The sequence below is a fragment of the Amia ocellicauda genome, chromosome 4 (assembly GCF_036373705.1).
Source record: "Amia ocellicauda isolate fAmiCal2 chromosome 4, fAmiCal2.hap1, whole genome shotgun sequence".
Classification (NCBI taxonomy): Eukaryota; Metazoa; Chordata; class Actinopteri; order Amiiformes; family Amiidae; genus Amia; species Amia ocellicauda.
The window spans coordinates 17,154,982-17,181,949 of record NC_089853.1 but is presented as its reverse complement, the minus strand read 5'-3'; the positions used below and the strand labels follow the sequence as shown (position 1 = coordinate 17,181,949).

The 26,968-nt window shown below is 38.6% G+C and overlaps 1 protein-coding gene across 1 annotated transcript in view; it reads left to right on the top strand.

Moving 5' to 3' along the window:
* The window catches only part of LOC136747864 (USP6 N-terminal-like protein), a 49,545-nt gene that overhangs the window by 13,193 nt on the left and 9,384 nt on the right, over positions 1-26,968 (top strand). Inside the window, exons 2-8 of the mRNA XM_066701135.1 lie at positions 13,990-14,063; positions 19,839-19,924; positions 20,400-20,439; positions 21,596-21,676; positions 21,855-21,962; positions 23,990-24,099; positions 26,457-26,505. Of these exons, the coding sequence (XP_066557232.1) occupies positions 13,998-14,063; positions 19,839-19,924; positions 20,400-20,439; positions 21,596-21,676; positions 21,855-21,962; positions 23,990-24,099; positions 26,457-26,505 (540 nt within the window). The 5' untranslated portion in view covers positions 13,990-13,997. The remainder of the gene's footprint in view (positions 1-13,989; positions 14,064-19,838; positions 19,925-20,399; positions 20,440-21,595; positions 21,677-21,854; positions 21,963-23,989; positions 24,100-26,456; positions 26,506-26,968) is intronic.

Below are 26,968 nucleotides of genomic sequence, written 5' to 3'. Positions count from 1 at the left end.
TCCCATGCAACCTCCAGAAATTGGCCCTCCATCACCAGACATTGGGAACCCCTGCTCTGGAGTTTATTCTAGGCAGGTTATTATAATTACACTCACCAGTGGATTACTTCTGAAGACAAATCAAATCTCTGAGCTATTTGAACTCACTCTCTTCCTTCTGATCAGTGGGGGTTTCTTCTTAGTCAAGGCTTTTTTTACTTTATTCACTTCATTTTAATGCCGGTTTACTTAAAAAAAAAAAAAAAGTAAAGGTTTTAGCTTCTTGTAAATGCATAAATGTCAATAAAAATGACCAACAGTGAAACTTCTAACAGTGATTTTGAATTGTGTCTGGTGTCTGTGGTGAGTCAGTATGGGGCTCTTTTTCTCTCCACACCTCCTCTTCTTGTGTCTGCACAATGCCCCCATTTTAACACCCGGCATGCCAATGCGTTTGTAGAGGGCATGGACTAGTGCTCAGTGAAATAAATGCAGATCAGTTAAAAGCAGAAGAAAAAAACAACAAAAACACTGGAATAGCCATAAACACTCATATAAACACCACAAGAGAAATACGCTTTGAAGCCAAGTTCCTAAATTACCTAATTTAATGGAAATAAGAAACATCGAGGTACAAAAAATACAAAAACAATCTGAGAGACCAAGAGCCGTGACTTAGAGAAGAGCTGCATCAATTTGTGCACGGAAGCTACATGAGCATTTGGTTTGACAAGCTGTCCTACTTGCTGAGGCCATAGGTGACTGTATTTCCACAGTGCTGAAAACCTGCCTTCCACTCAACTGTTTATAGTTTTGCCAAGGAGACGTGTTGCTTGCTCACCATGTTTAATTATTCAGACTGTTTTGCCAGAGAAACATCCTCTTGATATAGATACATAGATTATATTATTCTGTGATCTGGGAGACTTTTTTTTTTTTTTTTTTAAACCTTGCAGAAAATGACTCCTTTAATTTTCCATTATTTTTAAGTTTTAAGAATGTCGTATTTCTGTCCATTATAAGACGGATTTCAAAATGAAGGGTAGTTGGCATCTTTCAGGACCCTGTGCAAATGGCAGATGTTTCAGTGAAAGGTATTCACTTCATCGCACTGAATGCGAGCAGCGGGCAGATTCTATATAAAGGCCAGCAAATGAGGCCTTCTCCCCCCTCCCAAATAAAGGTGCTGCTTCCTTGGGAAAATTGTAACCCATGCAGAATGGGGCTTTTATTCACATGTACTCCGAATACTTTCAAGAAATGGCGGTAACAATTCTCAGGCTGAGAAATTCCCTTAAGGAATGGAAAATTCATGCTCACCAACCACTGTGAAAAAGAGGTCTCTTCGAATTGTTTTTTTTGGTATTTTGCTAGCCTAGGACAAGCAGAGAAAATGAAGAACCAAAGTGACATCCCTCATTGCCTTTGGGATGAAGCTATTCCTGGCCTTCTGTGTTCTAGCTGTATTCCCAGAGGTCTGTTATTTTTTTTTCCTTTCTATTTTGGTCTCATAAACAGGAATGTGGGCCACAGAAAGGCAAACCAAACTCTCCTTGAGAATGAGTCTTGAGACCCTTTTTGGGTTGAGCATCAGATTTGATAATTTGCAGATGACTCGGACAACTGTGAATGCATGTTAACAAAGCAATGCGTTCGTCAATAATGCTTTTCCACATTAACTGAAATTAATTTCCACAGCTGGTGCTTCAAGTGTTATAGTGCCTTAAATCGGAGGTGCTGTTGAGTTCTCTATTATAGCCCAAGTTTAATTAAGGTATTAATTTTAAAATGCAACCATATGATCTGTCACACGGGATTGACTGTTTTATGACCTTACTTTATTTGGACAGAAGGATATACTACTGCTAGAGAGGTTTAATTGAAGTTAACTATTGGATTAGACAAACGATGCATACAGGATCTATGTTATAGCTAAGGTGTTATAATCATAGATAAAATCTGCATCAATGCATATGTATCTACGACTGAACTGAGATTCCCACCTTCACTCAAATGCTGTTTCTTGCTCATAATGTCCCACAATGCTGAATAAGAAACTCATTCTGGTGCCTCAGACTTCTACCCTGTCTGTCACATGAATCCCAAGCAGCTTTCATCAGTTATTATGCCTCCTTCTCTTACTGATTTCTTTCCCTTTTCTGGAAAGTGTACCCCGCTGGTTTATCTGAATACTCATTAAGCCAGTGTTTTTATCCACCAAGCAAGGGGAACACACATCTGGTTGTTGGATGCAAGCCATGGTGTTTTATTTTAATTTTATTTTTTCTTGTGTGTGTGTGTATATGTGTGTGTGTTTTGCTGTGTTGAATGATAACAACTGTAGAAACAGAGGGTCTAGACTTCACAGTCCGTGTGGATACAGGCACTCCCCATATGATAAGCTGAAAGCAGCACTTCCTTCTCTCTGAGCCACTGTAAACACAGTATATTGCGATTTCCTATTTCAATCGACCTGTATTGTATTGCACTGCAGAAGCTACCAGATAACCATGCAATGGACCTGTATGGAGACCCCTGGGGTGCAGTCAAGACATTTCCAGTCTTTTGCTTTAACATTATGTGTGACACAGTATTGTCACTGCCATATAAATAATATGGTAGCTTGCCAGTTATAGCCTTTGCTATTCTGTAAAAACTCTATAAGCTTTTCTCCACTTCAGATAACAAAACAGAACCTTCTGTTTTCATTCCTATGTTAGTATACATATTAAAACATATTTAATTAAGTGATGGGGCTGGGGGGTGGGGGGGTCTTTTAACAATTCTGCAAACAGAAGAGGAATACTCTGTAACTATAGAGTAAAACCACAGACTCCAAATGTAATACAATTTGCACCACAGACTGTTTTTAATGAGTGGTATTAAAGAGACAGTCCTAGTTCACAACACACACTGCTGTCATTTCAGCAGTAATTTGTTAAGTGCTCAGTAGCTGATGCATATGAAAATATATCTGTGAGGTGGAATGCATTCAAACTTTAAACCAATTGGTTCACAATACACACTAGAGAATACAGTCTAGAGCTTGACTGTGCTACTGGGTAATACTTTGGTTTAAGTTTTGGATGGCTGTTTGGATTGGCTTTATACAGTCTCTTTCATGCTTCTAAAAAAACCTCTGAATTCACCAGCATGATACAATTAGTGATATTTAAAAAAGGTATTCAAAATAATTCTAGGCATTGCTCTTTGTGGTAATTATCTGCTTCTGCGCAGCCACATGATGTGCGTTTGAAGCCTTGCTGCTTATTAATAACAGATTATTTCAAATGGACATTATAATTAAATGTGAAGAGGCTGTCTTCAAAGCTTTACCCCTGGGCTGTAAAAGCATCTTTTGTGTCAGTGAAACCAATTAAAGTGTAGGGCTAAATATTGTCTCAGTGTGTGACAGCTCAGAAGGAAATGTTGTCATATCACACTAGTGTGTTTATAATGACCACTTATAATGAATGTTTATAAACATTGGTATTTAGGTCCCTGCTATTTTTTGTGTAGCTTGACTGAAGAATTGACTTAATCACATCCACGTTTTATTTCACAACCCGTCTTCAGCCCATGCTTTTACTCTATGCTTCCTGAAAGTCTTCTGCAATATTCAGTCAGCAAGATCTCATTTATTCGGTGCCAAATCAAGGAAGGAAGCAGCACATGGAAACAAATTGTGGTTAAGTATAGTGAATACAGTTCCACTGGAATTTACTTTACACCTTCCCCCCCCCCAGAAAAAGCATTGAACAAGTCAAAATGAACAACATAATATTAAAATAATAATATCATAAATAATTTTAAAATCTTAGGAGCACTTAAAAAATAATAAAGTTCTGTCGAACATTTTAATTCCTACAGAAAGTTGATATATTGTGACAGGACATATGTTTATTATCATGAGAGGCTAGCCCTTACTGGAAGAAACAGAGACAGAAAAATTCCCTTGCCTACTTAATTTTTACAGAAAACATTTTAGTCTACCCAAACTGCCCCCTACAAAAACAAATGTCACTTACACCAGCTCACCCATGCACAAACACACACACACACACACCTCTTTATGTAATTTCCCTTCAATGGACATTTTTTTTTTATTAAAGGCCCCCGAAAGAAAGAGCCTTTTTAAGCTCAGAAAGGCCTGTTGACTATTTTACATTCGTAATTGGGCCCATGTGGCTGGTGTGTTCATGTTTTTCCTTTGTAACAATTACAGAGAGATTTTAAAAGGTTGTGGAAAGAAAATGCAGGGCTCCACTTATTATAAACAGGTTGCTGAAGCTTTTAGTTTAATTATTGTTTTAAACTAATTGTGAGGAGGTGGGGATGGGGGGTTGGGTGAAGTCATTGTTGACTTGTTCTAAAAAACATGGGTACATATGTTTTGTGCTTGTGTGTTATTATTCAGTTCTAAAAGCATCTATGAACTGTGTATTGTTACACAGAACCTATGGGACTATATTTTTCCATAGACCAACTTAATATGATAATATGAAGTTCAAATAAGCATGTTTCAGTATATTTATACAGATCTAAAAGTCCTTCATCATTTGAAATGTTCATCAAAGCAAAACAAGAATAGGCAGTGTAGACCAATGACTCATATCATATTAATACCCTCTTTAAATTTAGTTTGATCACCTTAAAAACAACATCAACATTGTTATTTTGGGGACACCAATGCTTTGTTAAAGATGCTTCTTGACTAATGAACAATTAGAAGACTAGCAATAGTAGTAGAACTACTATCTGTAGCATCAGTAGAGATAGTAGGAGTTGAGAGCAGGGTTGGTTGCTATGGCTTTAGAGAGATTTGAGGCACGGTTGTGTTACAAGCCCACTTTTCCACACTCGGCGTCTGGTTTTGCTTCCACTCTCATTGGACAGATTGCCAATGCCAGTGTGAGCTCTAAACACTCAGCCCAGCAATACTATATTCTAATGCAGAGTCTGTATCCATGTTCTATTGTGATGATTTATTTTTTTCTCCTGCTGTAGAAAGTACCTGTTCTTTGAGAGTATTCTCACCCAGAGCGCAGGGTAGCTCTCTAGGTTATTATGTATTGATCTTAGGTTGAGATGAAGAGTTGGTAGATATGAGTAAAGCATCGGCACTGTGTCTTTTTAACAAGGTTGAAATGCCAATCCAGGACACAGACCCTGCAGTGGAGAACTTAACAACCTAGACACACTGTGAAAACATGAATAACTGCAACCCATTATTTGGACCCGCAGCATTTTCAGGCTTTGACAGTAATACACACAGTGACACAGCGCTTGAGCGAGTGGTGCTTGCCAAAGCCTTGCATTTGAAACCAGATCGTTTCCATATGTAACCACAGGGCTTTTTGGATGCAACTTGTGCAATCGAAGCAAAAAGAAAATGTGAGAATGTTATTCCGGGTGGAGCAGCGACGTGTCACTTCGCTGCTACAGGAGCTGCCTTCTATAATCGATCAAGTGCCCTCACCCCTGATTAGATTTAGTTGCTCTTGTTAATATGCCGTATAGCATTAGAAGGCTATTGTTTGCTGAGCTTGTGTAGCCTCTCTTGTGAGATTACTGCCATTTATCTGCCTGTTGAAGTCAGTGTTTCAGAAGATGAGACCGTACAGACAGGATTTGTATAAGTCAGCATTCGACCAGCATAAAGAAACGTGACATCTGTCATCTGTGCTCCCCACTGCAGCAAGACTACGTTGCTATTTTTACCAAAACACCTGGTTTTGTCAAGAATAAGTTTGTGTGTTTATTTAGGTCTGTGTGAAGCACGCTACACAAGGACTGTTGATCACCACCATTTTAAATTAGAAATGACCTCAGATTTGGATCACTTGTATGTGTTTGCTATATTTAACATATGATTTGTTTTCAAAATTTTGGCACCTTCCAGGTTTACTCTATATTGTTTATCTGAAACGAACCTGTCAAAATGGAAATTGCTCCAAGCCTTTATAACACTTCCATTAAAGCTACGTTTTTGATATGTCACAATAGCATATACTATAGTAAATTATGTGCTGTTATTTATACGTACATGCTATGCTGTTTTAAAGTGATTTCATGAGAGACTAAGAATGTTTGCCATATTGCATTTATGGAGATGTTTTATTGGCTTAATAGTGCTTACATGGATCATATAGTTTCAGATTGATTGCAATATATTCAGTGTAAACTGCACTGCTTTATAAACATAGTGTCTTAACACTGTAGTGATTTGTAACTATTGACATTTATACCATAGAAGGTTTTTACATTGTACAATAAATTAGCATGGAGGTCTCCTAATCCCATTGGTGATCTATTAGGCTTGTGGCAGTGGTGAGTGGAGAGTTTGTAAAAATAATTAAACACATACATAAATAAATACACGCGTATAACAAGCATTTGCATTTATTGTTTTAAAGGCAACGCTGGTGGCCTAAATGTATCTGTTTCCCCCAAAGCGTCTGACCACATTCTGCAAACTGGGATGGCGTTTGCTCCTTGAGGGACCCTTATACACTATAATTTTACAGGGGGGACATTTCCATTTCCTGCTTGGGATTCAGAAATGACCCCGGAGAAATTAATCCATTCCAGGCTTCATTAAAAATCTAATCCATTACGTTGAGTCTCGCTAGAAAGAAGGCAACCTTGATTCACTTAGGAGCACTTAGGACATCAGTGCTGAGCTCTGGGAAGGTGTAAAGATATAAACTCCAGCCAAAGGGACCGGCCCAAGCAGAAGCTTCACAGGAATGGAATTTACAAGAGGGTAGGTGTGGGCTTGTGGTTACCAGGCTTGTTAATGTACATTTTGCCAGCTAGCTACCAACCTGGACTTTTATTTCTTGCCTTGTGTGTGTGTGTGTGCGCGGTTTTCTGATAAGAAATATGGGTTGTGTCACACCAAAAAAGGAATGAGAGTTGGCCATATACTCTTTTACTCCTGGCTTTAACAGAGACAATGTAGTCTTATGTTTAGATACATAAATCCTTTGGGTTTTTTTTTACCATAGAGGTTCTATTCAATTCTGCAGTGTTCTATTCGTCTTTTAATAATGAAAGGTGTGTCCTGTTCTAATATCACAGCATTGGTGACCTTTATATGTTCCTGTAGTTCAGTGTGTAAAAAGAATAGCAGTTCATGGGTTTTGTTAAGTTAAGAAGAACTGGTTTAAACTCCTATACGAGGTGAGATGGTGACAATTCTCTGTGCTTCATCACTTTGATTTTCCAGTCTTCAGTTAACTTCCACATAGCTATTTGTCTGTAAAAATTAAGAGAAGGTCCACTTTATGATGAGTTATCTTTCCTTGCAAGAACCACATTACTGTTTTAGATAACAGCTTCTAATGTATGTACTGTTCTTTATGGCAGATTGATCTTCTGTTGTGTCCTGAAAAATGTATTTCAATTTGTAGCATTAACCGACTTTTGATTGGATATTTTTGATTATCTGATTTTAGGTCAGAGTAGATGCCTTTCTATTCCAATTCAAGAACACTGATGGGGAGAAATCTGCCAGCCGCCAGATTTTTATTTAAAGTACCAGGCAGTGTATCAGCAAGCCCTGATAATTACAGACGCACAAACAGGAAGTGCATTTATTAGGCCCAAGAGGAATGTGTAGCACAGGCAGGTTTGGTGGGGCGGACTCAGTGTCAAATAACACACACACACAAAGGGCAAAGGGTGAATTCATGCTGGTTAGAGGATGCTGGGAATATTATAGACTGTGAATTCCACTTAGGGCTGAGATCTAAAAATCAAACAAATAAAAAACATAAAACAAGCATAGTGACCTAATCCTATGGAGTCAGACTGTTCTCATTGATGTACCACATCACAAATAATTATAATCATTTTAAAGATACAAATGCACTGCAGCTGATATTGGGCCATATCATAGTGACAAAGATCTCACACCAGGGGAGTAGAGGCTTGAAGGTGGTGACTCGCAAGAAAAGAAAAATCTAAAATTATTGTGGTCTATCCATTTACCGCCTCCCCAAAAGCTGACTACACAAAACATGTATCTTCTTAAGCCTTTTGAAATTAATCTTGTCCATTTGCCATTGGAAATCTCGCTTTCGTTTCTGGTTGGTAAACTGTTCAAGACTGTGGGATGTATTGCTAGAAATGTATGTATCTTTTTTTGTCCCCTTTTGATTTGAAATCAATTGTGCATCGTACTTCAGTGCTGCAGAGACAAAAGCTTCACACAAACACTGAGTGGATATGTCAAAAGGGAACAGGTTTAACCAAGCCTCTGCTGGGTTCTGTGTCTGAGTGAAACAAAGCCTTTTGGGGTGATAAATAATCATCTTTGGTGACATTTGTTGCTGCTTTGGTTAGCGAGGAGGACAAAATCAGCAAAAAGGACTGAAACATCACTGAAAACACACACTGGAGTATGTGAAATGACACGACAGGAAAACCATTACATGATGGTTCCCTTCAAATGCTGATGGTGTCTTCTATATGTCTAGCTAAATCATATAACTTTAGGATAATGCTTTTATTACACACAGTGACTTGTGTTTCCAGTTAGTTGGTTAGCAAGTTTTTTTTATTTTATTTATTAAAGCCATATGTTGGTGTCTTTGTCATATTGTGCTGCACCCAATCAGGCAATACAGTTATTGTGCAAAGGAAGCATTTATTAATGGCAGCTTTTTCCTCAAACAATATTGCCATTAGTGTTGGAGCTATAACAGGAAGTGAATCCAGGTCCCAAGAGCATGCCTTATGGAAGGAGTTGTCAATAAGCAGAATTAATCAGGTCGGTCAGCTGGGTGCATTAGGAGTTGCTGTAGATTTGACCACGATGGGAAGCTAGCGAGTTGGTCAGTATTGGCTTGTATAGCGAGAACTTGCATGGTCTGCAGTTGAGCTCAATTTCCCTCTTTGCGGTCTCATCCATTAGTATTTTAAATAGCTTACAGCAGACATATGGCTTGATTAGAAAAATAAATAAAACAACCTTTAGCGGTCTTGTTTTTTTTAGTGTCCCATGATTTTCAATTTAAGGGAGCACCATTAGGATTCCATGATTGATTTTACAAGGCACTGGGACACTTAATAGCTCTGAGTATAACTCTATAAAGACCCCTTGGTTCTTTACATCAATATTCGCTATTAAAAAAGAAAGACTCTTACCCATTGTATGCATTGTGCCTTACCAGTAATAATAAGAATATCATTATCTACTGACCTTTGAGCATGTGGAAGCATTCCACCATCTCCTCACTAATGATCAGCACCTAATGAACAGTTACTTTAATGGCATTGCATTGAAACTGTAATTGAGCCAAGGCATCTGTTCTTACCTAATTCTCTTCTACTCTTTTGACAGTATTTTTGTAGTATATCATTTTAATTTCCATATTTTTGGGATCATTCTAGAGGTGTTTAGTAGGGATAGTGGCATGAAAGCTCTCAATCCTCAAAAGCAAAAATACAGTAATAGGAGTATGAATTTGTCTGAAGCCTGAAGAAAAGTGTTGGATTTGTGTCAGGCGGTTGAGTTGCTGCCCAAGTTTGATGTCCTTTTGTAGATGTAGCACAGATGTCTGATGAATGTGTTACTGATGCCAAGCAGTGGGCATGGCTTAAGCTTGGCAAATGAGGCCTGCTCCTCATAGCTGTCCATTCCCAGGGGGATAATGTTGCTGTCTCTCTTGAGCAGAACAGCATTAATGCAACACGCGTGCATTGCAGGTCTTTGCGTTTCGAAAAGCACAAAGCTTTCTTATAGCACATCATCGTGTTACCATTTTAAGATCACTATTATAAGGTAATAGGTCATGTGAAGGGTGTCCCTTATTGTATCTCATGCAGTTTGGGTGAGAGGACTGCAAAGCTGAGCTGCACAAACTAAGTGAAATAGCTTCTTAAGTTCTTAATATTCTATCAACTTATCATAAATCACAAACGTAAGCATAAGACCGAAATCTATTTACAGTGATAAAATAACAGATTTACTTTCATTAAATATATTAAGCAACCCACTTTCTCTTAATCTAAAAATGTATTGGTCCAGGATCTGCTGTAACTGACCTATAGTAGCTGATCTGTGTTGTGTTTTCATGCTGGATAAATGTAACAAAACTATTAAGAACTAATGTTTTCAATGTTTTCGTATCACATTAAGTGTCCTGCAACATAGCTGGTAATTGAATAAATTTGTAATCCTAATAATTATATGAATGAGATTACATTTATACACCAGAATAGAGGTATAGGAATGTTTAGAAATGCTGCTCTGTGATTGGCTGGTTTCTCACATATGGATTAAACAAGCACCATACTACACAAGGGATGGCCAAACCTGATCTGGAAGATCCGCAGTAACCTTTTTGTTTTTTGGCTTTATCCAAACCATTAAACTGCTAAATCGAGCCCTTAGTTGGCCTTAATTTATCAAAATGTCCCTGAGTTCAGGGTGTCCAGTGATTGATGATTTGGAGAGATCTATAGAACTTACAGGATCGTGGATATCCAGGAACAAAGTTAGCCAAACTGGCTAGTGGTCTGTGAAGGTCCACTTTAGTAATAGAAAAAGCCTGCAATGATGACAGATGCAATGAACAAACATGTAGCTCCTCTGACAAAAGGTTATTCATTCTGATCGAGTTGGCATTTAAACAGCTAGAGATAGGGTGTGTGTTTCCTCATGAAGGATGCCTCATTTGATCGCTCATTCTGCGGCAAAGGCAGCTGAGAGCCTTGTACAGAAAGAGGCAGAACTCATGAAGGTGCCCTCTGCTAGGGTCTACACAGGCCATCAGAGCAGAACAATAATATGTTTACAGGATGCAGCTGTTTTTTTGTTTTTTACCTCTCATGCTGCATGATTTCTTCTGCTTTGTCAGAATGATGTCAGGTCCTGCCCAGTGCTAATATTAGAGAAATCCCTTTATTGTTTTCTTCTGCCCGGCACTGTCGTTCTGCGCAGGCCACACCACACTGTTTCAAGGTTCAGGTGATATAGTCACTATTGACATGTTTCATTTTACATGTTCCTCTACCTCTCCCAGGTCCAGTTCCCTTTTTGTGTTTGTGGATATCGTCTGTGGATTCACAGACAAAAGGGACAATTAGCCTCAGGTTTGGGAAGGAGATTTAATGAGAATCAATACAGTTGAAAGCACTAGCCAAGGGCTGGGGAGACCAGAGTGAGGCAACATGTCCTTTTCTTTGTGTTCATTTGCTTCACAGTATTGCTCAGCTACGTTCATATTTAAAAAGATAACAGCTTACAGACTTTTGGTTTCGTACAAACACCATTATTGAGAGATGATTATCACCTTCTGCTATATGTGTTTGTTCAACAGAGTGCTTTTTTTCTTTCAAATTGTCAGATGATCTTAACCACAGAGCCTGTAATAATAACCTTGAGCTGCACAAAGATAAGGAGAGACTGAAACAAGTTTCCTTCATGTGAACCTGTACAATGAAAAGTACATGGTTCTCACTCTGGCAGTTCCTTCTTTGTATCACAGATGAAGCAACAAATGTACTCCTTCAAACCATCATACCATTTGGCTTTCCCCATCTCATGTTCCCCTTCTTGCACATTTAAAATTCCCTCGCTTCTTTTATTTGATCTGTTTCAACACAGGACCGATGTCACTGGGTTTTACAGAGCAGGCTGTGCACCCACTGCCCACAAGTGAAACAATTGTCAGAAGGAAAATGTTGTTTACACTGCAGCACTTGGGAACAAGATACACTGACATTTTTGGCAGACAACAAATGCCTGTGCATGTAATTGAGAAAAAACATGATTACACATGAGAAGCCTTGTGGGTCAGAGCACACAAGCAAACAACAAATAAAGGAATACCCTTGTCTTGTCTGAGAGCTTTAACTTTGGCAGGCTAGGCACGCTATTGTTGTTTGTCTCCGTGAAATTCCATCTTTCCATCTTGTTTACTTTCAGCTCGGTTCCCCTTGCACAGCATCATTGCAGATAAGTCTGCTGACTACTGTAGCTGCCTTTTCCAACTTTTCCAACTCTACTCTTGCTGACCTGACCCAGAGTTTTGTGATTATTTTTCACATCTTTGCATTGCTGTGACATTTTCTTCTCTAAAAATGTTTTGAGGATAGAAAAGGCTGTCTTCAAGTGGCTCAATCCCAGTGTCCAGAATACATTCTTGTATGAACAGAATGTAATACAAGGACCGTTATTAAATAAATAGATATTTGTGCATGCATATTACACTAACAAAATCACATTGTAAAGTTTCATTACACAATGTCTTGTGTACACAAAGGACAGGTCGTGGCTTACCCCATGTTCTGCAATGGGACAGCTAACTTTCTGTACTTGACAATAAATGACAGGAAATGAGCCTTGTTCTTAAAACCTGAACTAAGCACTGTGGTACATTTATTCTGAAACTAAACCTAACCCAGCTGGGCCTTTTTTGGCATCAATTGACAGCTATTGTGAAACTCACACTGCAGAATGTCTGTGCCTTTTTTGAATGTCCACTGTACCTTTAACTCAAATTAATTTGAGTATTTCTTCCCCTCACAGCTAAACAGATCATTATGACAGGGCACTGTGTAGTTGTCACAGGGTATGAAAGTGAAAGGATTGATCTCTAGTATCCGTGCATTTCTGGTGGAATGATTTTGATTTTGAACAAGGAGTCAAATTTTAAGATGGAATCCTTGCTGTGATCTGGTGATTTCTGGTGATGAATGTGAAATAAATATCTGGGCCAAGAAATGCCTACAAAGTCTGGAAATGTGGCAGACCTTTATGTGTCTTCATGAAGGAATGATCCAAACCAAGCAGCACTGCATTTTCACTGTATTTGTAGGCCTCATTTCTCACAAAAGCTGATAACAAGCCTGCACATCATTACTCTATTTAGCTTTGTTCTTTTCCCCTTTTGGTTTGATCTGCACAGAGAACAGTTCTTGTTTGTGGTGATACTAAAGTAAGCACATCCACTTTTGCTCAAGGTATTTGTCTAAGCCAGCTCTCACTTAGTGAAATGAATTCTCATTGGCTGTCGTTGTGTGGCTCAGTTCCCTTTGGGGCTGCAGACCGCCAATGCAGTGTGCTGTAAGTCTCAACTGTTGCAGAACTCAACCATGCAGTAGTATTTCTCTTACAGACACTGTGACAAGCAGGGCTCAGAAACCTACATGATACACAAGTAAAGACCTCACTCTAACAATTATTCAAATCCATTGCAATGTATTAATGTCCCGTGATCATCTGCTGTACACATAGAAGTAAATGGGAGAAGTTGGAACACCATTCCGAATGCCACTTGCAAAATGAGTCAACGGTGAAGAAGTAAGAAAATTGTCACAGACGGTAGAAATAGTACACTTTATGTATTGTGGTGGAAGAAAGTTTTGGAGTCGGGAGTTCTAATCAGAATTTATTACGTGCACGGGCACAGCGCAACACAGAACTCAAAGGATTTTAGGCTAGCATGACACTGTTCCCCAGAAGTTTTAAGATAGAACAAAGCCATTATACCCCCTCTGGGACATACCTTCAAGGGGCCTTAACATATTATAGTCAGTGTCTGAATGGTCATTTCTAATACCCAGCAGTGATATAATTGGCATTTTAAATTAAGCCTTCCCATCTCATGAATAATAATCATTAACCTCTGAATTGCCAGTTGCATTAGAAGGTCATTTGCAGATAATACGTTGCAAGAAAGAAATGTGAACTGCTGATGACCAAGTTAAAAGTAACAGCACACCAAGGACAAAGGCAGTATAGGATGTTAATATTTTCCCCCACAGTATACACTAATGCCACTGCTTGTTAGGTACTTTCTGATATTGGGTCACCATAATTTTGTGTTTTTCCTTTAGTGGAAATGTTTGTTTTAATATCATACCTACTTGTATAACAGATGTTGTATAATTTCATGTGCATCTGTAACAGTGGCAATGTCATTGTGTTGCTGTTCAGTGGGCTGTCGTGTCTACGCCACGTGTTTCTGAACAAGCTTCTCTGCTCTTTCGTTGCAGATTTTGACATGAAGAAAGATATTGAGACATTAATAGCAGAGGAACGGGCTGAAATCATCTTGAAATATGACAAGGTAATGACATCACTGCTAGGAAGCTTCAAATCTCTTACATTGAGTAATTCTGGTTCCAAGCACTTACAGCGACCAGTATGCACAAGATCCAGCTATTGCAATAATTTCCTTTCAGGCTTTCTGTGAATGTTTTTCTTTCCAAATCTCCACTTTAACCTTAAATGTTAATAATATGTGATATAGTTAATAATATAGTTATGATAATGTAGTTAAAATTGTTATTTAGTTAATATTATATATATTATGTATACCATGCAATTGATTATATACAGTATTTAATATTCTATTTAATATATGTTACTTACATATTTTAGCACAATATATAAACATAACATACTTAGACTTAGGTTTTTACTACATGCACACACGCACACATAAATAACACTTTGACCCAAGACATTGTACAACTTAAACTTTGCCAGCACATTGCCCATCAAACCTTCAGACTGTACTGGTTACTTTTCTGTTTGAAAATAAAAACACTGTGTGGCGTGTAACTCTCTTGTGTTTCATAGCTGATTAATTAATTTCATATTTGTTATTGTCTATGTTTTTATTCATGCAGGAGGAGCAGGTCATTCTTTTATGAACACTTTGTATTTAATCGGGGCCAAGTCTCTCAAGAAGAATCCCATGTAAAAAAACAACAAAAAATGAAACCGTATGCATGGTGTTTAGTGGCCCTTGCATCTTTCAAAGCTTTAGCATGAAAATTGTGTGGCATGAATATTTAATTATGTTCACGGGCAACAACAAAGGTTAAAATGAACGCATTTCTACCACTTTTAATTTTGTTGGTGACAGATCCTGTGTTAAAGATGGAGACACCGAGATGACTGTGTTTATTTCCTTTCTTTCCCCTTGTGAATGCCTGTTTCTCAATTTTTGCACAGTTGCAAAACTCTGAAAAATCTCTCAGGCAAAGTTGCACAGTGTATATCAAATTTGAGCTAGTTAGTACAGTTGATCTCTGCACATGAGAAGGCACTTTAAAATTAATGTGTTTGAATAGATTTGGAGTTCATTTTTTCCACTTTTCCACACTTTTCCCTTCAGTTCCTCTTTTAGAACATGCACAATTTTCTAAGATGTTCACCTGTTCTCTTGAGTTCTGTTGTCACACAGTGGCCAAACAATTCAAGCTCTGAGTTCGTCTTTAGTACTGACGTTAAAATATCTCCAATTTGACCTGCCGTGTAATGTTACCTTGTAAATGTGATGGAGGCTGAGAGAGAGAGAGGCAAATAGTCACAATATGAAAAAACTTTGACAATTTTTCACCCCCTGATTAATTCTACTGTCTCCATTTTTCATACTAGACGCATGAAAGTACAACAATGATCTGAATGTCCAAGGTGATATTTGTGAGATTGTTTTCTGCCTGCGGTTACAGACTTTAGCCCTTGAGGTTGCCAGAGTGGGATTATATATTTTGGAGGATTTACCTCTTTTATGTCACAATCGGTACTATTTGAATTCTTCAGACAAAAATACATGTACAGGACATGCATTCCAAGTACTTTGACAATGACAAATACAAAATGTTTGAACTCAAACCCAGACTGGGTCTACAAGCAGGAGTTGGATCTGTTCAGTGATGTATCTATCTACTGTATCTATTCCAGATGTAATTTACTGCATAGAGCATGTAACCTCAAATAGCCTATGACATATAAATACAATGTTTATATGGACAAGCCCCAGAGGGAGTGCAGATTTCTCTTAGACTTCCTGTGTGTCAGAGAATAGTTACTGGACTGGCAGCTTGTAACATTTACTCCAACCCAAAGTGCTTGCCTTTTGCTGGCAAAACAAATCATTAATAATGGCAACAGCAACAAAAGGAAATGTTTTTTAGTGTGTCAAAAAGCAACACGCCAACTTACTTAATTTCTCACCAAGTGCATTGTTGTGCAGCAGGCCATATTAAGGCTGTCCTCAGTTTCAGTACTATTTCTGCATTTTTTTTTCTCCACTTGACTGCTTGCACTTGTTTACTCAGGGGAAACCTTTTATATTTTACAACTTGGTTTTCCACCCGCTAGTTCCACAAAAGCCTATTTGCGATCATGTATGGATTCCACCCTTGCATAGAGTAGAATGTAACGCAAGGACAAGAATACGCCTGGTTTCCTACCACTAAGTTGCAAAATCCGGTTAGAGAGCCGGGCTGAGAAAGTCAAATCTCCACACTGCTTCTCATTCTCTGTGTAGTCATCCATACAAACACAGGCAGGAAAACAGTCAAGCTACCTAAAAATGATAAGAATCATAGAGATTAGTTGTTCACCCCCCCACTCTAGCAACATCAGTGAGCTCAGTGTGTCTTCTCTTCACAACTCCCAGCGCTGCATTCATAATGTTGCCGAGGTGTGATTAAGGAGAAATGACTGTGGTTTAACAACACTTCTTGTTCGAATCTCAGTCTCGAACCCAACCAGCACTTTGTCTGTCTAATCACCACACACACACACACACACACACACTCACCATAAAAGGTGAGACAAGAACTGAAGAAAAACAAACACCTGGAGAAATGAAATTACACAAGACCAGAGAACAGGATACACACAAAGGTCTTTGTCACAGTCCTAGCCATATGGATACTGGAACTACATTCCAGTAGCAGGAAGAGGTATGTATTTAAGAGACAGTTAGGGTTCTGACCCTTATGAACACAAATAGAAATGTGGCTGCTCAAAACTCGGGTAAACTGAAAAGCAGCCATGTACTCTACTTTTCATAAGTCTGGAGGTGTCCTCTGAGGTGTCTGATTGGCAGATTGAGCAAGCAATAAGAGCTAGGAATGTATTTGTACTCTCATGCTGGTCAATTAACCAATTGCAGACCCCTGAGAGACAGTACTCCCACCAACCTGCACTGCACTAGTCTTCTAGAAATGTCAAATGATTAATGTTTTTTATTCCCCACAGATAAAACACCTTACTTGCCAAACTAGTAATAACATACTGTTTATCACTAGTGGTAGACGCATAATCCTTACTGTTCAGGTTATTTTGAGACATTGTTTTCAGACCCTGACAGGCTATTTCTTTGCAGGCAGAAGTTGATTATGTTGCTGTAGTCTTTCATGAATATACTGCTCTCTTTAGGCTTTGAAACAATGAACAAGGACAACACAGTTACCAAGTTTGAATTACATATTGCTGTCTTATTGACTCAGCCTGACAGTTGCCCAAAAGGATCTTCTTTACAATTATATATACACACACATGCAAAGACCAAGGTTAGAAGAGTAATCTAGATTTGTAAGTGTAGTCTATTTTAAATTGATGGCGTATGTGCAGAAGTAGGCCATATCTGATTTGAGTGGCAGGCGTTTAATCAATTTTGCACTTGCTGTGTTCCACTTGGGGTGGTGCTTCATTTCGAAGATTACCAATTACAAATAACTGAGAGATTGATGTGTATGTAGATGAACGCATGACTCGGCCTGGAGGCTCACGTCAACTGTGACCTTTGATCAGAGTTCTGTTATCTTCTCAATGCCCAAAGGGATGATATGTGTGGGGGGAATAATGACAAGGGATTTGACTATTTATTCATTTATTTGCATACATTTCATATTTAGTTCAGTCTAGTTAAATTAGTAATATTGTTTTGCTCAGCTGTACCTCAAGTCAAGGGCAAGCAGCAAAGACACACACAGCTCCTTCACATGTACAGAAAGCCTGGACATAAGCACACGCTTGGTCATATTCCTTTACCCCATCTCTGTTTCATTTAATTATATCTTGTTTCTCTGGGATAAGTTACCCTTAATGACTTCCGAAATCTTTATATTTTTAGCTCCTTTCGGCCGACTCAGCTTCATTACAGCCCCGGCAGCCTTTTAAGCAATGAATTCAAATCAGCTGAACTTAAGAGGAAATATTAAGTAACTGTTAAAGTCTTGCAATAATCAGGGCATAATGTGTACTCCTTGCCTAGGATGTTGTGTAATTTGGTATCTCACTAAACCTTACTGGTCGTGGAGGACTTTCCTTTATGTCCTTTACTCTAATGACTCTGCGTGGTTGTGGTGAACTTTTCAGTTTTAGCTGAGCCCCATTGTGCGCCTTTAATATACACTGCAGTGGAAATGTTTGGGAAGGCTTTTTATTTTCCTGATCTTTTCCAGTATCCATCTGTGTGTCTGGTATTGTGTTTCGTAACTGAAGGATGTGTGGTATTTGTTTGGCATGAGATTCTGATGTTCTTTTTAGCTTGATGCATTCCTTTGGAGACAGCATCATGCAAAATAACAATGAAATGAACACATGCATATATAGAGAGATGTATCAATATATACATACATAAAAACATACATATATAACTGATAGCAAAGATATAACTTATTGATACCACAATTTGTGTGTATCTAACCAGTAACGTCTCTGACTGTTTTTCTTATCAAAACAGGGCAAAGGTCACGCTGGAAGCTCTAAACCTTTTTTGCAGCCTCACTTATGAAGGCTCAGAACCATAACAATGAGGGGAAATCATTAAAACATGCAGCTACAGCAAACTCTATTTTTACAGCAGACACAGAAAATATGTGATATTTCGGTCTACCTATGTATAAGAGAAGCTCCTGCTCCAGTTTTGAACGTGTGTCCAGTCCCCAGCATGCACCTGAAAATCTCCCTTCAGTTGTGTGTAGTGGAAACAACTTGGCCTTTCTGACAACTAGAATCACATATGCAATGCAGTTCCCTTAATTAAAACATTGATTCACAATGTGAAATATTACATTTGTGAAGCTTCGGGGATGCTGGCTAACAAACAAAGCTTGGTTTGATCAGTGCCATGTCTGGTTGTTTTTCTCTTCTGGCTGCTCTTATATAAGAGAGAGAAGGACAGAGCACAGCTGTGGCTGAAGCAGCATAGCTTCAGTTGTTTGTAAAAAAGAAGCAAGCAGCTAAAGATCTGAGATAGGTCATCCAAATGGCTGACAGTTTTAATTGTGGATAAATAAAAAAATTCTTGATTATTTTGGCTTTCCATTACATTGTTCAGATATATTTAGGTAATGTATTGTGTTTACATAGGAAGATTAAGCACTTTTTATTCCTCTTTCCAACATACTTGAGCATATTCACGGAAAAAAAAGGGTTCTCAAGAAATTAAAAAGGAAGAATACTGCACATATATTATTGTTGTTGTTGTTGTAATTATCATTAATATTTACTCTTATTGTCAGGTGTTAGGCATCTTAATTTACCATTCTGGTATAATAATACCAGGATCACACACAGTTTATGTGCAGCCTTGAAGACTGGCTTCCCAGTGAACCTGAGTTTTGTGTTGTGTAACAACAAACCTTTTTTGGTCTCATACAGGTGACCTTGTGATTCTAGCAGAAAATTGGCCAAAGGTTTTACTAATGAGAGGGAAATAGAGCAGTCAAGTCCTGGGAGCTGTACTCCAGAGTTAAAATGTCAGATTGCATTTCATTCTAACAAAAGAAAAAAGGTTTATATATTTCTATATATATAGGAAAGAGGCCAGGAAGCAAATTACATAATAAGTGATGGAAGGCAAATAACAGGAACAGCCTGATAGCAAAATTAGGAGCTAACTTGTTTTGGATGTGGTCCAAAGGAAGCCATAATTTACCTTAGTTCAACAGTGTTGACTGCACCAGTTCAACACAACAACACATTGAGTTTCAGTGTTGGGGAGTGCTGTGCATTTGCATTTTCGATGCTTGCACTTATTCATATCATCCATTCATTATTTTAATTTCCTATCAATGCTGTGTTTGGTTTGCAGGGAAGGCACGAGGGTGTGCAGATTGACCCCTGGGAGGATGCTGACTTCAGTATCTACAAGGTCACCGATCGCTTCGGGTTCCTGCAGTAAGTGCTCTTCAGTTATCTGTGAACTGTTGTTACTTCCCATGTTCAGTGTGCCACCAAAATGTTTTTGTACTGCTTCAGCCTTTCTTAGAATTATCACTCTTCTGTTGTATTGATAAGCTTTCTGGAAATCTGGGGGCTTCACTGTCCTTCGTGTAGCTTTGTGTAATTAAATTACTTTTTTTTTTTTTTTTTTTTAAACTGGTGCTCACTCTTTAACTTATACATTATACAACCTTTGTGAGATAGCACCCCAAATTAGACATTAAAACTTGACAAGCCGGTTGAGTTACTCCTCGCTATGTAAATATCGCCTATCAAAGAAACACAAATATCCCTTGTGCAATTTTAGGAAGGTGTAAAGAGGACGTTATCTCGTACATTACCTGGAGTCCACAGTGAAGATTCAATTTCAATGCTGTCATTTAATTTTTGCAATACTAACAGTTTTCCCGTTTTTTTTTCCTGTTGTCAGTGAGGAGGAGCTTCCTACTCCAAGTGCAGTTGAAGAGAAGGTGAGAGGGAACTAAAGGCACCTGGTCTTAGAGTATCATTGAGGCTCATTCCCTGGACCCTTGGACATTGAGCCAAACAGTTCATGACAGGGAGAAATGAATACATCTTCTCAACACTGTCTAAAAAAGACCAATAACCATTTATAACAGGGAAAGTTTACACATGGTTGTGATTCTCTGTAACAAAAACTGCATGGCATCCTCAGGCTATGTGGCCAGCTAGGCCTGCATAGAAGACGTCTGGCTTTAGCCTGGTATTACAGTAGCTCAGCAGCACCCACCAGTTAAGATCTGGACATCATCCAACCAGATACTGAGCTCAGAGGAAATCCATGCCTGGTAGAAACAATAGAAACTTTAACAAACACTTTGAATGTCACATGTGCGACTATCAGATTTACAACATAATGCACTTCACAGGTTCAGGCACAGTCATGGAAATTAGTGGTTGTGGGACCCGCGAGAGGGGTCTTAGGGCCAGAGTATCTTTAACCCACAGAAGGATGAGAACAGTCTGTGGTGTTATTTGGAAGGTAGAGTAATAAAGAACATTTTGACATTATCATTTTTGCTGTTCGTTGTCCAAAGCAGAGAAGCCAGAATAGCTAAGCCTTTACAGGCATGACAAACCTAAAAACAATCTGTGAACAATTTCTGTGTATGACCTTCATGTTTACCTATCTGACAAAGACAGCTGTCGATTTGAAACCAAATTGGCTTTGCCTTCTTTAAGCAGCAGTTTCAGGACTCGAATACAGTATTTCCTTGGTGGATACCCTGCAGCACAAGCTAACACTGTGACGAACTGGGGACCTTTAATATCCGCTACAGACTGTGCAATTTGGGAGATGATCTTTAGATATTGCACATGTCCAGGATATACACTTTGCTTATGGCTATTTCCAGGACAGAACAAATGTCTTTTCCACGCTTTTTACTTCAATGTATACAAAGTTATTTTGAAGTTCAGGACCTTCTGAATAGAATGTGCCGTGGTTTATGAATGTACATGCAGACCTGTATTTGGTCAGCTCTTAGTATATTAATTTATAGTTTAATATTATTATTATTATTATTTCAACTTGATATTTGTTGCTTTATTTTTCCTTTTGACGTGTATATTGGTATCATATTGTTCCTTTCTTTTTCACTTCAGCAAAAGCAACAAGAACTCGAGAGACTAGACAAATGGTTGAAAATGATGAAGAAATGGGACAAGTACAGGAACAGCGAGAAGGTGAGAACCAATCCATTTTAACCAACGTGTCTAAATGCAAAGTCTACTTTTGTGTGCTTGTACACATTCATAGATATGGCACTCTGTAACCCATTCTCTGGCCACACCAGCCAGCTTCTGTGACTCTTTAACACATTTTTTTTATTTTGTTCCCGTTTTCTTTTCTTCGTTCTCTCAGATGATGCGAAGGGTCTACAAAGGAGTTCCATTACATCTCAGGGGTCAAGTGTGGTCTGTCCTTCTGGATGTAGAGAAGCTAAAGAATGATAACACTGGGAAATATGAGGTAGGCGACTTCAAAGCAGGCTCAACAGCCAGGTCTTAATGGTAAATGCAGGCCCTCCAGATATGATATAAAGTTAAGTGCTTTACTATGATTCAATTAGGGAATTACAAAAATAATCCAACAGAAATCTGTATGCTGCTAAGGGACACTCAAGAACTTCAACCTTTCTCTCTAGTAATTATAAAACTAAATTCACCAAAGTCAAATTACCTTGACATTGAAATTACCCTACCTTTAAAAGATGCTCCAAGCATCAGGGTTTCTGCAGGAGGGAACAATCAGTCATTGCATTGTGTGCGCAGGTTCAGTGTGCATAAAGCACATGTGTGTCGTACAGTTGACATTATAATGCAGTGGATAAGAATGAATAGCGTTAACACTGTTTATCTGAAGCATGGGGCCAACTGATACACTCCCCTGGCACGGGGTGACAAAGCCACAGTTGTGCGTGGAAAATATGCTGGGCGGACGAGGAGAGGGATGTTTTTATTTAACAGGGCAGGGTTAGACTCTCACCTGTACATGATAGGATTACCAAGGGTTGAGTTTAGGGTGAGGGTAAGCAGCAAGAATAAACACCCTCCTTTAGGAAGCCATCCAGACATATAGTGCCCAGAAATAGAAAGTGGAGGGCACACACATACAGACACACAAAAATATAAAAAAGAAGATGGAGGGAATTGTTAAGGAATTAACACACAGACAATTAGGGCCCAGTAAGAGAAAGTCAATGTACCTGATAATTGTGAGATTCTTGTAAAAGCTTTTTAATTTAACAGGCTAAAGAAGCCTCTTCTCTGTTTAGCCTAATATAAATCCTGCCGTTTGAAGAATGTGTTTACACCATCCAGCTCTCAAGTTTCTGTTGAATCCTGTCCCATATTACCAGCGCCACAGTGTTTTGGTACCGTACCGCTACTGCATATCATGGTTGTTATATTTAGTCAGAGTAGCTAAACTAATTTAGTGTGTCCAAAAGAGAACATTAAATAAATTTATTCTTGGGCCCACCATTATTGAAGTTGGCCAAAGTCAATTTGCACTGTCATTTTGCTTGTTTTACTCATGTATTACACTTGTGTGGCTGTCAAACCCTGCTTCAATATTAACCACAGTCTCATGCACACCTTTCTGCACCTGATCCACATAGTCCTAAACAAGTGATAAATCCCACTACAACAAGACACCACAGTGAGCCTTGTTATACTTGCCTGAGATCAACTGTGTCTTTACCAGGATTTAATAAGTCACAACTTCATGATTTCCAGCAGAAAACCTTTTTTAAATACCACATTTTATAAGACAAAATCACAAACTTGGCTTATATGCCAAAGCAAATGAAAAGAGGACACCGACACTGAGGCTGTAGGTTGCTCCAGTTCTCAAAGACCTCAGAGACTTCTGCTTTTCAATTCCTCCTGGGCTAGTCAACTACAGAGCTACATTTGCGTGATTGAAGCAATTAAACCTCTCTCCCCAGGCTTAAGCAGGTGATGATTTAAAACGTACTGGTTTGCAGCCATGAAAGGATTGGCCCTGAACAGCCTTTTTGCACATCACTCGTCAATCTTTAATGAGGAAGCAGAGAAAAGGCTTGGTCTGAATAACATATTATTAATCTGGAATGTGACATTTTGTCAACATTACTGAAGTGCCGGGTATAAGAGGGCAGGAGATTCTGTATTCTGTTATTGCATGGAATAATGAGGAGGATACTGTAAATAATCACGCAGAATATGTGTTAATCAGTATGAATATGTGCATATTTATGTTTATATATTTGTATATCTATATTGTGTGTATCTTGGTCAGTGGTAAAAAGGTGGCACTTGAAGCTTAATCACACATTAGTAAAGAGGAGCTGGTATCTGTGTGTGTATCTGTACATATGTGTACAGGACATATGTGTTCTGTACACAGATGTCTTCACACTTTAAGTGTTTGAAGTCCCAGAAGTATTTTTAATTTAATTTAGCTTTTCTTTAAAGGATGTCTAACTTTTTCCTTTTTCTCCTTTGATTCCACAGAAAATGAAGGAACAAGCCACAAGATACTCGACCGAAATTAAACAAATAGATCTTGATGTGAACAGAACCTTCAGGAACCACATCATGTTTAGGGAACGCTTTGGGGTGAAGTAAGTCAACAGCAGAAACACAGTTTTAGAAACCAAGAGCTTAGTCAAGGGCTGATTTCACATCATCCACATTACCTCCCAACCATTTCTACTCACCTAAAGCAGCAGTTCATTTATTATTTAATTTCCTTTTGTGTCCTTTCTTATGTGTGTCAAGGTATGTATGCTGTTTGTGGTTTGGACTGCAGTCATTGTCTACTTTAACCAGGTATTCTGGTTTGAAAAGAGGTTTGGCATAGTATCTCCTGGCATAGTTTCTCAAAGTGCACTATGACAAGACTCAGTGGGAAAGCTAATTAGAGTGACACAGTGCTTTCAGAGCTCGTATACTTTGAATCATTGTAAACACAAACAGCACAGATATGGGAAAAACATGACCATCTAAAATACCATGCACTGCAAACTCACGTACGCATGGATATATTAATATACTCACTTGAATGTGTGGTTTATGATGTTCTCTTCTAAGTATATCCTGTTTACAGAGGTGTCACTTCTTATAATTTGTCAGCAGTATGGTCATACACAAGAGTATCCCCTGCAATTCAGGGCAATTTATAAGTAATATGATAATCAGCCTGGATACATTCTGGTTGTTCCTAAAGTGTGGGAAACTACTACAGCCAGGAATGGACATCAAGTGCTAATGTGGGTACACAGACCCTCACTGCAGACTTCAGGTCTTCAGACCCCTGTAACTTTCCCCATCTCACCAGGAACAGACCAAATGAAAGGGTTGTTTTTCTTATTTTGTTTGTTGTCTGTAGAACTTACATTTTACAGTTCCATTACATATTCTTAGTCCGACACTGACCTAACAACCAGAAAAGCAGCAAGAGGTGAATTTAAAACACTAACCGTACTAACATAGTATGTAGGTGTTTTTGTGTGCTGTGTTGATCCTGTGTCCTTCTGAAAGAGGGATAGAAGGTGTGTCTTATTTTAGTTAATTGAGATGTTTTTCTATACATTTCTGGGAACTACAACAGCTCAACTTAATGTCTGTGTGCATGTTTCTAACCTTGCAAAGCTCAAGCCCAAACAAAAGCCATTTCCTTTTTGTCAGTATGCTTTATTAGGCTTCCTGTGACACAGAAGGGTCTTACAGGAAACCCCGTTCAGCCTCACAGTTCCCTTAAATAGGTGTGAGAGGTAAAGACTCTGAGACCATGAAACACCTTTTCAGCATTGCAAAGTCCTTGGGATTTTTTTTTATCCTCAACTCAGGTGAACGACCTAAAACCAAACAAAACGCAAACAGAGAAAAACTATTTTCTGTCAGCAGCTGGAAACTCAGCTTTCTATCTTTAGAACCTTTCCTGTCATTATGAATTTCCCCCCTAGTGGGTCTCTTAATTGCTGTCTAATATTTTCTAATACATCAGGAAATTCTGTTCAAGAGTTATTCTGTACTGGAATAATATCCCACAGCAAATAGCTGGGGTTAAAAGGTAGCCTAGAGAAAACATGAAAATGGCAAAACCAGTTATGTATTTAAACACTTAAGGGGAAATGCTGTTGTAAGTAACAGTGTACAGTGTACAGTAGCTATCCCTTTAAGAGCGTCATAAGCAAGCACAAAAGGAAATAACTGACATTTACTATTTACCACCCAACTTCGTTGTTTTTTTAAATACAGTACTAGCAAACCTCCAGGTCCATTTTTGGTAAGAGCGGTTGTTTAGAGTTCATGCCAGATATGTACTGATGTCATTCAAGTTAATAGATTCCATGTTGCAGAATCAGAGTGGAAATTGTTACCAACCCAGAACAGTTCATTAATAATTTAATAAGACGTCCAACCAAACTTACGAATTTGGAACGAGCACAAGCCAGTTAAGCCTTCTGCCTAATAGACTTTCTTTCTTCCTGCAGTGTTTTATTTGTATATGTCTGGAGTGACGTGTCATTTTTATCCACTTTGGACGAAATCAGTTTGTTTCCCTTTGTTTATAGTCCCCCAGATATTCAGCTGTGATGCAATCTTCTTTATGAATCACATAATCTGCTCAAGTGCACTGATGTGAAATCCCCCCCCTTTCCTCATTTACACCACCTGTGTTGGGTGGTATCATGTTTCCATGACTGATGTGCTTTATAGCTAGCATTTTGCAAAGATATAAAAATAGAGAACATATTCAATTGCCACTTTCAGTGTGCTATAAAAAAATAAACAAAGAATGAAATACAATGGTCCTGTAAAATATATGTTCATGTTGTACATGCCTTTTTGTTCTAAAGGGAAATCTCTTATCTTTAATGTCTACAGATTCATGTACCAGGGGATATTTTCAATCAAAAGAGTTGCTTGAAAGAGAGAAAAAGGACTGATTGTCACCTGTCTTCTCTCCTCACAGGCAACAGGCTCTGTTCAATGTGCTGGCAGCCTACTCTGTTTATAACACGGTGAGTGCGCGATCAAATCCACTTCGTGGCAAAAGGAGGTCAATTTGGCTGGGTCTGGTTAAAATCATCTTCCCCTGAGGACCCCCTGTTCTTAATAGCTGCTGCTGAGGTCAGACAGGAGATGTCTGCTGCTGTGAAGTGGTGACCATGAAGCCTAGGGTGCATGAGCGCATCAGATAGACACAAGTAATGTGCAGCACCGCAAGGAAGATTTGTGTTTTTGTGTCAGTGTTGACTATTTTCATAATAGTCTCCAATTATGCAGTTCGGATATTGCCCTTCACTGAGTGACGGATCGCCACATTGCAGTGGCTAATGAAGGGTGGGGGGGAGCTGTGTTTGTTTGCCTGCTCAAAACCAGAATAAAAATGTCTTGTTTATAGAACTGTGGTTTAGCACTTTGTTTGTCGTGCTTAGTCGCATATCCTCACTTTATCAGAATGCAGATGTGGACAGTAAGTGA